At 44.3% G+C, this 14,161-nt stretch overlaps 1 protein-coding gene across 5 annotated transcripts; it reads right to left on the bottom strand.

The window, feature by feature from the left end:
* Positions 1-581: 581 nt before the first annotated feature.
* NUDT2 (nudix hydrolase 2) lies at positions 582-13,852 on the bottom strand. 5 transcript variants are annotated; one of them, XM_054727534.1, is made up of 4 exons: positions 13,748-13,852; positions 10,231-10,331; positions 3,062-3,202; positions 582-1,132 (listed from the first exon to the last, which is right to left on the bottom strand). In XM_054727534.1, exons 3-4 carry the CDS (start codon positions 3,186-3,188, stop codon positions 816-818), a joined length of 444 nt encoding a protein of 147 aa, XP_054583509.1. In that variant the 5' UTR covers positions 3,189-3,202; positions 10,231-10,331; positions 13,748-13,852; the 3' UTR covers positions 582-815. The 5 variants fall into 5 exon arrangements, with proteins under 5 accessions (XP_054583509.1, XP_054583511.1, XP_054583512.1 ...); XM_054727536.1 differs by having other exon boundaries at positions 10,231-10,305; XM_054727537.1 differs by lacking the exon at positions 13,748-13,852 and adding an exon at positions 13,627-13,741 and having other exon boundaries at positions 10,231-10,305.
* Between the last annotated feature and the right edge of the window lie 309 nt (positions 13,853-14,161).

The raw sequence follows: 14,161 nt of genomic DNA, 5'->3' as shown, positions 1-14,161 counted from the left end.
TGCAGGCGAGGAGTGCACATGTGTAGTGACAGAGCTGCTGGGTAGCACAGCAGAGTCCCTCTGGCCTGGGTGTGCTTCTTGCCAGTGACCTCAGTCATGCTGACAAGGCCCATGCTGACTCTGGGAGGCAGGACTGGGCCAAGAGGTTGGAGTGCATGTGTCACTGATGTGGTAGCCCAGAGTTGACTGTCCCTCTTCTCCCTGCTGTGATCTGGACTATGTCCCCAAGTTGCTTTGGTCTCTAATTATTCTAGAAAAAATTTACTGAGCACCTACAACATGTGTGACTGGTGCTGGGTGAGATACATGAGTGAGCCACACAGACCCCGTTCTTGTGCTCTAGTTCCACTCACTTGCATATCCCATCCGACTACAGGTAGAAAAGTCTCAGTGGAGGTGGGGTGAGAGTGCTTGGAGTTCCAGAGGCAGGAGAGCCCCACTCCCTTAGCTTCTCTGGGGTACAGTGCATGGATACAGGGTTCCTTCTGGCTAAGGCCAGAGCTCCAACTCACTTTAGTGTTTCTCCCACCAAGAGCAAGAGTCCAAGAAATAAATACAATAGCTTAAAGGACAGATAGGCTGCTTAAGGTTTATTGTGTACAAGGATGCCTTTTTTTAAAACTCCTCCTTCACCTTCCTTTCCACCCAGCTAAGATTTTTGCCTGCTTGCCTCTGTGTGTGCTCAGCTGATATACTAACCTATCTGTTCTTTGCTATGATGAGCCAAAGACCAGCACAACCTTCCCTGGAGCTGAAGGTGAGTTCATCTCAGGAAGGCCCTCAAGGATCCTACTGAGGCCAATGACTGTTTCAGCTCAGGCCACTGTGGAGCAGAGAAACTGGTGTCCTTCTTGGAGCAATGCCTCCATATCCTTGAACTGAGCCAACTGGCAGGCCTCCTCCAGCCCCAGCCAGCGGTAAGCTTGGTGCTCATGGGAGAGGCGGATCTCTACGTCATAGTCCTTCACCTCTGCCAGCCAGTAGATGACTGTTTTAGGCTTCTTCCTGGCCACATAATTGAGCTCCCTTCTGAACCCCTCAATGATGGTCAGCTGGCTTGCTTTTAGGCCTGCTTCCTCTTGAGTCTCCCGCAGGGCTGTTTCCAATTCATTTTCTCCGGGTTCCACATGGCCTGGTTAGGAGAAAATAGAAAGAGGAGGGGGAGATCGTCTTCAACAAAGCTGGATTTTCCAGGTTAGATGATTTAAAGATGGGATCTTTGGTGACTTTTCTAGCTGTTGCTAGGCTAAAGGAAGTCTAGAGATTGGTAATATCTGAACATGCCTAGGAATGGGGTGCAGGGCAGGCAGTTCAGATATTTGGCTCTGCAGTATCTGGGAAACCCCTCCTCCTCACCCCATCTTCTCTACAGAGAGTGAAACAGACCATGTGCTTGGCAAGTCTGGTCTAGAATACTGCTCCTTTGATGGTGAGAGAGATGGCCTCCCTTAAACTTCGGCTTTCTTATTCTTTGGAGCTTTCCTCATCCCATATTCTTAGGGAGACCTTTCCCTTGGAGACCTTAAAGTGATTTTCCCAAGGAGGGGCAGTCCCTTCTTGGCAGATGGGAGCTAGCTGAGAGTGAGCACTTTGCCTAAAATCCACAGTGAGGAGTTAACACTGTCTGCAGTTGGTCTCTAAAGTCCCAGGGCCAACAGACAGGCTCAAAACCATGCACTGCAGCATCAGCAGCTGTTTCCAAGTAGCTATCAAGGCTTTTCCAAATTGTTTTCATCTTTCTAACTGAGCAAGACCAGATTCCAGTTTCACAGGGAAAGTCCTGATGGGAACTTAGACTAAGGACAAGCCGAGAAACAGTTCTAAGAAAATTTGTTGGCAAGACCTAAACCCAAGCAGACAGCTGCCAAGAAACTGTTGTAGGAGAACTTGAAGCTCTGCAGACTGGGAGCAGCCCTCAGCTCTGCCGCTAGGCCCTTCCTGCAAATTCTCAGTTTGCCCAGAAGAGCCAAGGACTGGGGAGAGTCTGGCAGCCTCTGTCAACACATGGCTCCAGCAGTTGCTGGGGGCCTCCTGGTTTAGGAGCTCATGGGGAGCAGGAATTGTTAGCTGTTCCCTTCTTGGTTCGGAGACAGGGCTATCGTCTAGCCTTCCTCGTTCCTAGGGTCCTCATAGCACTGCCCTGAGTCAGCTGCCGCTGCACAGCTCCGACAGAAAGCAACCAGCCGTTTGGACTTAAAGACCATTTGAGCTCATGGCTTCTGGAGAATTTTCTCTGTGTGGCACCTCATATGGAGTCATGCACACAAAGACAGGGAGGTAATGCATCAAAGGACGAAGGTGAGAGGGGTGCTGGTGGTGGCAGAAGTGACTCTGATCCAGGATGTCTTACCTTCCCTCAGAAGTGTGTGGGAGTCTCTAAGCACACCTTCCCAACATCAGCTATTCAGCATTCTACCCACCAACATTAACAGGGCAACTTCTCCCCCAGGCCCAAGCCTCTCAAAATTTGGAGGGTTCCTTTGAAATCTTTCAGTGTGACATAGGAGATCAGGAGACAAATGTGACTATTCCAATACATAGTATTTGTAACATTTCTTTCCCTTTTTGTCATCTTGTCTTTCCTTAGTGAAACTTAAATGTGCAAATTTTATTTATTGTCCCCATTTCCTTGTTTTCCTCCAACCATGGATTCTTTTTCACCTCCCCCTCCACTACCCAATTCTCCCATCCTGCTCCCTTCTGTCTAGGGTCTGTTCACTCGGAGCTCCTGACCTGTAGCCCCAAGGACCTCAATGCCCAGCCTAGTGCCTTTCCTCCTTCCCAGCCATTCATCAGCGTCCTGGCGCTCTGGTGAATGATACTCACACAAAAACTAGGTGCTGCTTCTGTCCTGGGCTTCAGTCACAGAGTTCTATTTCCAGCTCTGCTCTAACCTAGTATGGAGACCTTGTTTGTAGAAAGGATCAGGGGCTTCTACCCACCTCACACCCTCCTGCTGCACAGTTACTGGGAAGCAAGACTTGTATGGAGCCTAGCAAGGTGGATTTCTGAGTAACACTTGGGCATTTCCCCAGGAGCTAGCCCCTCTGGGTACTTGTACCTTTAGGAGGAGTCCAGTGATGAATGCCATCTGATGCCTGCAGCAGCAGAAACTCAATTGAGGTGTTGTCTACCTTGGGAATGAGGCGTCTTCGGAAGATGATCAAGCCACATGCTCTCAGGGCCATGGTCTGTTTGAGAACTTAATAAAGAAGAAGGGGACATTGGGAAGTTACACAAAGCCGGAAGATCCATTCTGGGGGAGCAGCATTCTGGTGCTGGGGAGTAGCACAGACCAACTAACAGTGACCTCATCACCTACAGAAAAAGGCAGAATGCCAAGAGCCAATGGGGGGAAACCAGGAATCAGAGATAGGCCTTTGTGTCTAACTGCAGGACGTTGGCCCTACGCTGTCAGTGTGGCTCTATCCCAATTCCTCCAAGTCTCCCTGCTAAAACACAGGGCTGGCGTGTGTGTGTTAAGAGACTAGAGGTCCTCGGAAGCAAACCCACTGAGACTGGAGAGATGCTGGGAATGGGAGAGATGCAGTACAATATTATCATCAAACCCATAATCCCATTCTCCTCAGCCTCCAGCCTGAGTCTCTGGAGCAAAGAGATCCCAACAATGTGTTATCTGATGGCTTAACGGGGGTCACTTAGGAAAGGTAGGTTGGTGTACACTATTTTTGTCATGGATTTTTTAGTCTTTTATCCATGTTTTGGAATGTTATACATTCACATGGTTCAAAATTTAAAGTTCGAAAAGGGCACACATAGTAAAAAGTCTCTTTCCCACCTCATCAGAGGTAAAACTAGCACGGTGGTCAAGAGTGAACCTAGAGCCTGGGTTCAAGTTCTGACTCTGCCACTTATTCACTGTGCAGTTACCTCCTAAGCCTCAGCTTCCTCATCTGTAAAACAGGATGATAATAGTTCTACCTCAAGGGTTGCTGTGAGGACTGCATGACTTAACTTTTGTAAAGTGCTTTAGAACAGTGCCTTGGTATGTACATGAATTTCAATATGCATAGAAAAATGTCTGGAAAGACATCATTAACAGTGTTTTCTGGAGGATGAGATTATGAGGAGACTTTCATTTTCTACTCCACATATTTCTGTATTGTTTGGAAATTTACAGAGAACATTTACTAATTTTATAATAAGCAATCAATAAAAACTGAACTTTTTAGTCTTTTCCATTTCATGTAGTCTTTTTTTCTATTTCAGAAAAATATGTCAACAACAATAAAAGGAAGGGAGAACAGTAGAAATATCTGCAGAACTGAAAAGAAAAAATCACCATCTGAAGGGGAACATGTAATCAAGGTAACAAAAATTTTTGGAAGATGTTTTATGTAAGGCCCTGCTAAGAAAAATCTGTGTCATTTGTTCATTCAACAAATATTTATTGAGTACCTACTATGTACTTACTAAGTACTATTCTAGGCCTTTGCCCTCATGTAGTTTATATTCTAGTGGAAGAGGTAGGCTTTAATTAAATAATTAAGCAAATTAAAAAATAATTGCCAATGAAGTATGTCCTACAAAAGAAAAATGTATGATGGGCAACCTGACCTTGTCTAAGGGATCAAGGAAGGATTCTTGGAAGAAGGGATGTTTGAGCAGAGAAGTAAATGAGGAGTAAAAGATAAGCTGGCAAAGGGAAGGAGGAGAGAGGCATGCTCCAGGTGGAAGGAACAGCATAGACAAAGGTCCTGAGGTGGATGGCAGAACTGAAAGAAAACTAGGTGTCTCAAATGCAGCGAAGGCCTAGGAGAGTGTCCCATGCAGGATGCGGCCTGAGTCAGAGGGCCTCATCTGCATGATTCCAGGGCCAAAGAAAGAGCTGGTGCTCACAGACAGCGGAGCTAACTGCAGAGAGGGCAGCTGGGGTAGGAGCTGATGGTCTTATAGCCCCTTTGTTGGTGCTTAATCAAGATAAGCTTGCATCTATCAAAGGCATAAAAATCAGATCCAAACTAAAACCTGTTTCAGGGTAATTCTTAGGACTGCCAACAGATGGTAATGTTACTCTAGGGAACAGCAGTTCCTTACCAGAAAACCAAACACACCCAACACTGAGACCTTTCCAAACCTGTAATGAGCGTTTTAAGGACTGGAACCAATCTCAAAAGGGCTTTTTTTTTTTTTTTACAACTATTTTTTTTATTTATTTATTTTTCTTTTTTTTTTTTTCCAAATTTTTTAATTAAGGTATTATATGTGTACATATTTTACCATTGCCAACCCCCACCCCACTCCCATATATGCCCTCACCCCCCAGAGTTTTGCATCCATTGGTTATGCTTATATGCATGCATACAAGTCCTTTGATTGATCTCTTATCTCCCCCACCTCTCCCTAACTTTCCCCCTGTAATTTGACAGTCTGTTTGATGCTTTACTGTCTCTGTATCTATCTTCTTGTTCAAGTTTATAATGTTCTTTATTACCCATAAATGAGTGAGATCATGTGATATTTTTCTTTCATTGACTGACTTATTTCACTTAACATAATGTTCTCCAATTCCATCCAGGTTGCTGCAAATGATGAGAATTCCTTCTTTTTTATGGCAGCATAGTATTCCATTGTGTAGATGTACCACAGTTTTCTGATCCAGTCATCTGCTGACGGGCACCTAGGCTGTTTCCAAATCTTAGCTATGGTGAATTGTGCTGCTATGAACATAGGGGTGCATATATCCTTTCTGATTGGTGTTTCTAGTTTCTTCGGATATATTCCCAAGAGTGGGATTAATGGGTCAAATGGGAGTTCCATTTTCAGTTTTTTGAGGAAGCTCCATACTGTTCTCCACAGTGGCTGCACCAGTCTGCATTCCCACCAGCAGTGCACGAGGGTTCCTTCCAAAGGGCTTTCTAAAATGGCCTCTGCTATAATACACTGTTGGTGAGAGAGTAAATTAGCATATCCTCATAGGAGGGCAATTTACTTATGAATATCAAGACATAGCATATTCCCTTAGACCCAGAAATCCCATTTCTAGGCATCTGACATCCAGAAATATATGTTTAAGATGCACACACAAGGATGTTCATTACAACTTTGTTTGTAATGTCAAAAAGAAAAAAAGGCAAAAACAAATATCTATCAATAAAGGAATAATGAGATAAAGTACAGCATATCTACATGATAGACTCTCTTTTCCAGAGCACACCCCTGCCTCTCCTCCCTCTTTCATCCGTCAAGGTGTATATCTCTCTCCCTCTTTCTCCTAAGCTCCAAGGGCCCTTCTACTACCTCTGTCACCTTCTAAATAAACTTTCCTTTATAGTTTGGAAGAAAATAAGAAAATTATGAAGCCATAAAAAAATGAGGTAGAGCCAATGTGCTGCTTGTAAAGGTTTTTATTTTTTTTTTATTTTTTTTTTTTTGTTTTTTGTTTTTTTTTTTTTTTTATTTATTTATTTTTTTTAATATTTTTATTGAGGTATTATATGTGTACATATCTTACTATTACCCCCCACCCCACACCCACACATGCCCTCCCCCCCCAGAGTTTTGCGTCCATTGTTTATGCTTATATGCATGCATACAAGTCCTTCGTTTGATTTCATAACTCCCCCACCTTTCCCAAACTTTCCCCCTGTACTTTGAAAGTCTGTTTGATGCTTTACTGTCTCTGTATCTATCTTTTTTGTAAAGGTTTTTAGACATACTAAAAAAATATATGTTTTAGAATAGTATGTATAATGTGATTCTGAGTTTAAAAATTCATTTAAACTGAAAGTGGGTTTTATTAAGTATTGTGTTCTATTTCCCTGGTCTCCCCATTTATGCTGAGAACTTTCCCCATTCTGGAAGCCAGAAATAAAGGTTTCAAATTACTGGTTCCAGGTATAGGCAGAGACAGGTGTCTGATCCCATTCCCTGTCCCCTCTCCCCCAGGGCCCATCAAGATGCTTGGAAAGTATTAGCAAGTTATAAGTGCAGGTTATAAGTGTAAGGCACCTTATGCCTGCCTTGGGTGGATTCCCATGGAATAAATGTTAGAATCCCTAGATAAGCTCTGCAATCCAAGACTACAGGGCACAGTCCCCTCCCTGCCTGGGACAGGAAGCCCCAGAGCATTCCTTCACACCACGGCCATCCCAGCACAGCCTCGGGAAACAAAGATGGAGGAGCCAAGAAAGACAGGCCTGGCGTGGCCTCGTGGAGCCAACGAGGAGAGGGGAACAGGCCAATGTTTTCCTATGGGGAGGGGACTTAGAGGAGTATCAAGGGTGCACCCTAGCAAAAACGTATCTCAGTAGGTACCATTGCGCAGGAGTGATAACATCTACCAACAGTTCATCTTAATGAGACCAGAAGAGGTAAGATCAAGAGCTAGGATTAGATGTTCTATTTCTATCTATGCTCTCGACTCATGGAGGAGGTATGAGACAGTTCTAGAAAGGCAGAACTCCTATTTTTCCTTTCAGTTGCTTGGCTTGAGCCAACTTTTCTCTGGAATTTCTCCCTCCTTTTCCATACACGTAACCTTCTGCTCATTCTTTCAGAAGCAGCTCAGATGCCACCCATCTTTTGGGCCCTTCGCATGGCTTGAATAAATTTCTACTATAGGGTTTGATGAGAGAAGCCAAACACTATGAGCAACAGAAAATTAAGGATTTAGTATAGGAATTAGACCTTGTTCAAGTATGGAAGTTGAGGGAGAAATCCATGCAGTGCTGCTGCATCTGCATCTGCTGTTGGGCCTGAAGTCTCCATAGGTCAGCAGGCCAGCAGCTGGGAAGGGAAGCTGGCTGTGGAGGAGAGCAAGGAAAACTGGAACCTGTGAGAACAAATCGGAACTAAAAGGACAAGTGGAACTCATGAGGACAAACTGAAGCTTGCAACTTCCTTTCCCCATCTGCAAGCTCATTGACGCAGGTGACTTGCAGAAGCTGGAGCTCTTTGCCACAGAGCTGAGCGTACACCTGGCCCAGGCCTCAGAGTAGCTGAAGGAGGGGATTCAGTGGAGTTGCGGAGCTGCAGGCCTCGGTGGGTGGCTGTGCATAAACAATGTGCACATCAGTGTCAAGGGTTATGCACTGCCCCCATGCCTGATATCCTGCTCTGCCCCCTTCACAGTGTACTGGGAGCTACTTCATTTCAGCTTTACAAATCTCGAATAAAATTTTCTTGAGGTCAACCCTAACCTGGAACCACACAGAAAGGGAATCCTGGGAAACCTACTTCCAGCTTAGCTAAGTGGACACAGTACAAAGCCACAGGCATGCATACCTAGTAGGGTAAATCTCTAGCTCTAGCAGGGAAGAGCAACATCATGAACTCTGTCTCCTTGGGACGTAGTGGAGCAGCCCTCAACAGATGTTCATTGATTCACCAGAACTCTCTCTCCACACCTCTCAAACAAATGCTCAGGATATGTTCTGGGAATTTGGGAAATAGCCCAGTGTTTTTCTAAAGAGTGCCATTTACATAAAAGTCAATGGAGGTATTGTTGGAGGTTTTCTGGAGTATACTGAGCTGAAACTGTCCTGGGGTTTGAAAGCATCTCTCTGTCTCTCTCTGATACACACACACTCCAAATGATTTCAAATCTCAGGAGGTTAAAGAACACAGCATCCAATATGCAAATATGCCTGCAGCCATCACTGAGGTGAGAACGCCAGGCCAGAACAACAGCAGGCAATTCACACTTCAGAAAAGTGGCAAAATGCCTTAGGTGGTTAAAATAACCTGAACAAAACCAAAAAACACCCCTCGATGTCACTAGAAGGTTCCAGGAGCTAAGGAAAAGTGCCTTGGCTTTCTCTATATATACAACTCCTTCACACCTAGGAGGTTCAGGATTTAGGTGCCAAAAAATAATTTACAGATAAATGGCTATACTGATGTGCTGTGTTTCTGGTTTTTGTTTTTGTGTGTATTTTTTTTCCAAATTAATCAGAGTGCTATTGCATAGCTCAACCCCAAAGCTCTCAAATATGCCCTTACATATAGAAAGAGCTCCCCAAATCCTCCCCCAACCTGTATTTCATAGCCTAAAATCCCTTTAGTAGAAATGTTTCATGCCACTACCTTATCAAGTAAGCATCTACACTGTGTCAACTACACTGCACCTGTTTTTTTATATGAATCTTTTTAAAAAATATGTTTTTATTGACTTTAGAGAGGAAGGGAGAGGGAGAAACATCAATGATGAGAGAGAATAGTTGATCGGCTGCCCTCCCGCACACCCCCCTCACTGGGAATGGAGCCACCACCCGTGCATATGCCCTGACTGGGAATTGAACCATGACCTCCTGGTTCATAGGCAGATCCTCAACCACTGAGTCACACTGGCGGGGCTACGTGTATCTTTTTTAATGCTCAAAACAACTCTTCATAATAAGCATTACTATCTTCATTTTATGATGGGGAAACTGAGATTCAAAAAGGTTAAAATACTTGCCCAAAGGCATACCTGGTCTGTGAATGGTGGGATTTGAATCCAAGTAAGCCTAACTCCAAAGGCTATATTCTTTTTCCTTATACCGCACTCCTTACCATGAAAGAGCAGGGTTTGGGGCAAAAATGGCCCTGACAAGAGGATATGCAAATGACTTATAAAAATTACTTCCAGTTCCAAAATTCCCAGTCTTTGATCTATATTCATATGGAGAATTTTTAAGATGCCTGGCTGGAATCCTTTCTACAGAACGGGTTTTAGTTGGAAGGGTATGTGAATGAAGGGCCTGGTGCCCAAAGACAACCCTGGAGGGGTAGTGTAGCCTGAGGTACCTAAACTTTGCCTCTCTGATAAGGGTTTCTTTGTCTCTTCTGGCTTTTCCCTGGGAAATAGGAACATAAAACCACATGTTCAAAACCATACCCAATAGTGTGGGGGTTTCCAAGTACCAAGTGTTGGGAACACCCTTGATGCTAGCCTTGGACAAGCACACAAGCACCTAACTTACAATGCTAGTGTCCAGAAAATTTGCCCAGGCCATTCCACTGTGAGGAGGTCCAACTAGGCTGGCCCACAAGCAGCTCTGTGACTGCTCAGCTTCCCCTTATTTTCACCATCATAATGGTCTTTTCTCTGATTCTCCAACTCCCTTCTTCCCTTCCAAAGGAGTGGGCAGAAATGAGCCACCCATCTATGAATCAAGTTCTCTCTTGTAACAACAACAGCAAAAAGAGAAAAAGAAAACAGAAAAGAAAAAAGCCCCCAACCACCACGATGAAATTGAGACAATGAAAATGTTCCCACAACTGCACCTTTCCCTGGACATCTGCCACTTTTTCTTCTCAGAGACCAAGCTGCTGAGTCATCTTGCTATCTTTGCCGTTTAGCTGAGGGAGGAAAAAGGAGGTTTCACCTGCAATGACATGAATATTGGCTTCCAGGATGAGGACAAAGTCAGACAAGGTTGAGACAAAAATCATTCCTAGTGAAGGGAATTCGTTTAGTGGCCTATGAGTGCCATCTGCTGTACGATTCTGGAAAGCAAGCACGGGGAATTTTAATATTAGCCTGAAGGGATTTGTTTATTCATCTTACGTCTGTTGAGTATATCCCATGCGACAGGCAATATAACAGGATTGAAGAGTAGATATGGAGCTGAATACTACAAAACCCGTTTTCTAGGAGTTCACAGCCTAGTGAAAGTGGAAGGTATTTAAACAGACAAGTTACCAGTGTATTTTGTGCATCATAGGGGTATATGTAAGATATCAAAGAAAAAGGAGTGATTATCTTTAGGCCAAAGGGGTACCTTATAAGGATTTTGAAGGACGGCTAGGAGTTGATCAGAAAAATAAAGGTGGAGGTAATAAAAATACAGGTAAAAGGGGTGAGGGCAAAGACCCTCAAGCACAAGATGGCATTCCATTGCCAAACAGCTAAGTGTATATTCTGTAGGCAATGAGGAAGCCTTTGACAGCAATGACAGCTATAATATGGTCAGACTGACATTTTACAAAGACATTCTGGAAGCGTGTCTGGAAGCAATGAAGGTGGAAATGAATTGCAAGGAAGGTAGAAATGAATTAGAAGGGAAGATTAGAGGCAAGATCAATTGGTTACAAGTCCGTTGCCAACAGTCCAGATGACAAATGATATAGAGTTAAATTAAGGCAGAGGCAGTGAGGAGAAGGGATATATTTGAAAGATATCTCAAAGAGAAAATCAACATGATTTGATGTTTCATTGTTCAACAGAGAGAGGGGGGTGGCGTATGGTTTGGGTGACTAGATAGAAGAGAAGTAGGTAGAGTAGGGAGTAGAATGTAAGCTAATGATTTCTGTTTGGGACAAGTTGAACTTAAAGTGTTAAAGATTAACCACAAGGTAAAATGACATGGGTCTAGAGTTCAGTGATTCTCTGATCCCATCTCTTCATTTCCCAAGGTGGAAATTTCCATTAGAGAAAAATTTTGCTCTCACTGTAGGTACCTTTGTAGCCCACCTCACTCCATTTATGTGAGTCTGCTTGTGCATCTGTTATTCCAAGCATTTTCATCCTCTCTCAGTCTGAAATAGCATGGCACAGCACAGGAAAGCATGGCTGTCTTTGCAGTGAGAAAGACCTAGCTCTTTAAACAACTGTGTTACTTTGAGCAAAATACTTTAAATTCAATAAGCCTCGTTTTCTCTCATTTGTAAGATGAAAATAACTCCTACTTTTTTCTTCTTCTTTTTTAATATATTTTATTGATTTTTTACAGAGAGAAAGGGAGGGGGATAGAGAGCTAGAAACATCGATGAGAGAGAAACATCGATCAGCTGCCTCCTGCACACCCCCCACCGGGGATGTGCCCGCAACCAAATGTACATGCCCTAGACCGGAATCGAACCTTGGACCCCCCAGTCCGCAGACCGACGCTCTATCCACTGAGCCAACTGGTTTCGGCTAACTCCTACTTTTCACAATTGTTGTAATTCAAAATAATGTATACAGAGGATCTGACACATCAGAAGTACTGAATGTATGTGTCACTCTTATCCCTGTATCATAAAAGATCATCAGAAAGCTTTTTTATTTTTGTTGGTGTTTTCTTAAAGGTTTTGTTTTTAATCCTCGTCCAAGAATATGCTTTTTTTGACCTAAGGGGGAAAGGGAGAGGGGGAGAGACAGAAACATTGATGTGAGAAACAGCAATTAGTTCCTCTCCTATGCGTCTTACTGACCAGGAATCGAACCTGTGACCTTCTGGTGTATGGGAGGACACTCCAACCACTGAGCCACACCAGCCAGGGTTTATGGTGTTTTAATGGCATGCTCTTAGCTTTTATTGACAGATGAATAAAGAAATGGCTTTTCAGCTTGGCAGGTGTGGCTCAGTTAGTTAAGGACTGTCCCATGCACCAAATCAGGAGGTTGCCAGTTGGATTCCTAGTCAGGGCACATGCCTGGGTTGCAGGCTCGATCCCCAGTAGGGCATGTGCAGAAGGCAGCTGATCAATGTTTCTCCTCTTTCTGAAATCAATAAACATATTTTTAAAAAGGCTTTTCATATTTTCTGCAAAATTGCTGGGGAACACACTGTTCACCACGCTATGTATATTCCTTATGTAAAAGATCCCACAAGCCTGGCTAGTGTAACTCAGTGTTTGGGCATCGACCTATAAACCAGGAGGTCGTGGTTCCATCCCCAGTCAGGGAGAATGCCCAGTTGCAAAGTGGAGGCCAATCCCCAGTGGGGGCGTGCAGGAGGCAGCCCATCAATGATTCTCTCCCATCATTGATGTTTCTATCTCTCCTTTTCCCTTCCTCTCTGAAATCAATTGAAAAAATAGTTTATAAAGGTCCCACAAGATAAATCCCTTTCAATGTAAGTACTATGAAGAAATTTCACGTTTGAAGAGTGGATTGTTTCGATTATTATTTCTTTAACTGACAAGTTTTGAGCTAAATTGGGTACTCAATTACAGTAAGTCTAATGGCCCATTGGTTCGTGTATTTCTTTGTTTCTATTAAGTTAACAGCTACCATTTTTTGAGGAGTTACTACTTGCCCAGCATTGTGCGAAGTGCTTCACCTTCATTATTTCAATTAATCTTCACAACTCTCTGAGGCATTACCAACATTTTTCAGAAGAAAAAGGAAACTATGACTCAGAGAAGTGTCTGAGTAGTAATTCAAAATCAGGTCTGTCTGACTCCCAATATCATTGCTCTTTACCTGAACTCTACACTAGTAGTCTACATTTGGCTATTTGTTTGCATTCACTTTACTACACACACACACACACACACACACACACACACACACACAAGTTCATAGGACCCAAACCTTGCCTGAACAAAGAAAAAGTGATGTTTTAGGTAATGAGACTCTGGTATGACTTTCTTTACTTCCTCTATCATTGTCACGATACTTTCCATTCAATAAATGAAGCGATTAGAAAACATAAAATCTCTTTTGGGAAGGAGGCAGGGTTTTAAGTTTAACAACAAGGTTAACACTGAGGCCCAGGGAGGGGAAGGTAGAACGAGATCGGGGCGCTGGGCCCTAAACCCAGGAACTTTGGGATTCCCGAGGACCCATCCTATCACCACTTGCAAGGGGGCAAGCAAGACTCAACGGGCACTGAACCCTCCCTCTCTGTGTGCACATAGGGAAACTGAGGTCCTGCGAGCGTCTGGGGTTTGGCCTGCCCACGCCTCACTGACAGCTTGGCGGAGCGCGCGTCCACCTTTGACCCTGCAGCTACGCGAGACTAGTCCGTTGCTGAGCTGGAGCCTCCGTGGATCCGCAGAGAACTAAACCCACTTGGGCCGCTCTGCTACTCACCCCAAGCAGGAGGAGGAAGTTGGTGGCTCGTGGACGGAGACAGGGAGTACGTCGACCAATCGGGAGAGCACGACTGCGCTTTGGGCGACCAATAATTTGAAGGGAAAAAAATTCTCGACCCGCCTCAAAGCTGCCTTTCTCTCACTTAGAACATCGCGAGATCATCGCTCAAGTGGAACGATTGGTTGAAAGACAGAAATTGAGGGTTACGCCCACTGTTTTCTCCGATTTCTGATTGGTCTTCTAGAGGAGAAGATGGCCAACGTCAGCGAGTTCTCTGGATGCCCATTGGAGGACAATGCGGGACTGCCAGCGCCGGGCACCGGCGCGGGCGTTCGAACCCGAGTTTGGCGGCGTTACCATGGGGATGCGGCCTGGCTGCTGCCTCCAGCTCTTGCCTAGACACCTTGGTCG

This window comes from Eptesicus fuscus, chromosome 15 (assembly GCF_027574615.1).
Source record: "Eptesicus fuscus isolate TK198812 chromosome 15, DD_ASM_mEF_20220401, whole genome shotgun sequence".
Classification (NCBI taxonomy): Eukaryota; Metazoa; Chordata; class Mammalia; order Chiroptera; family Vespertilionidae; genus Eptesicus; species Eptesicus fuscus.
The sequence above is the reverse complement of the archived record's forward strand: the minus strand, read 5'-3'. Positions and strand labels throughout refer to the sequence as shown.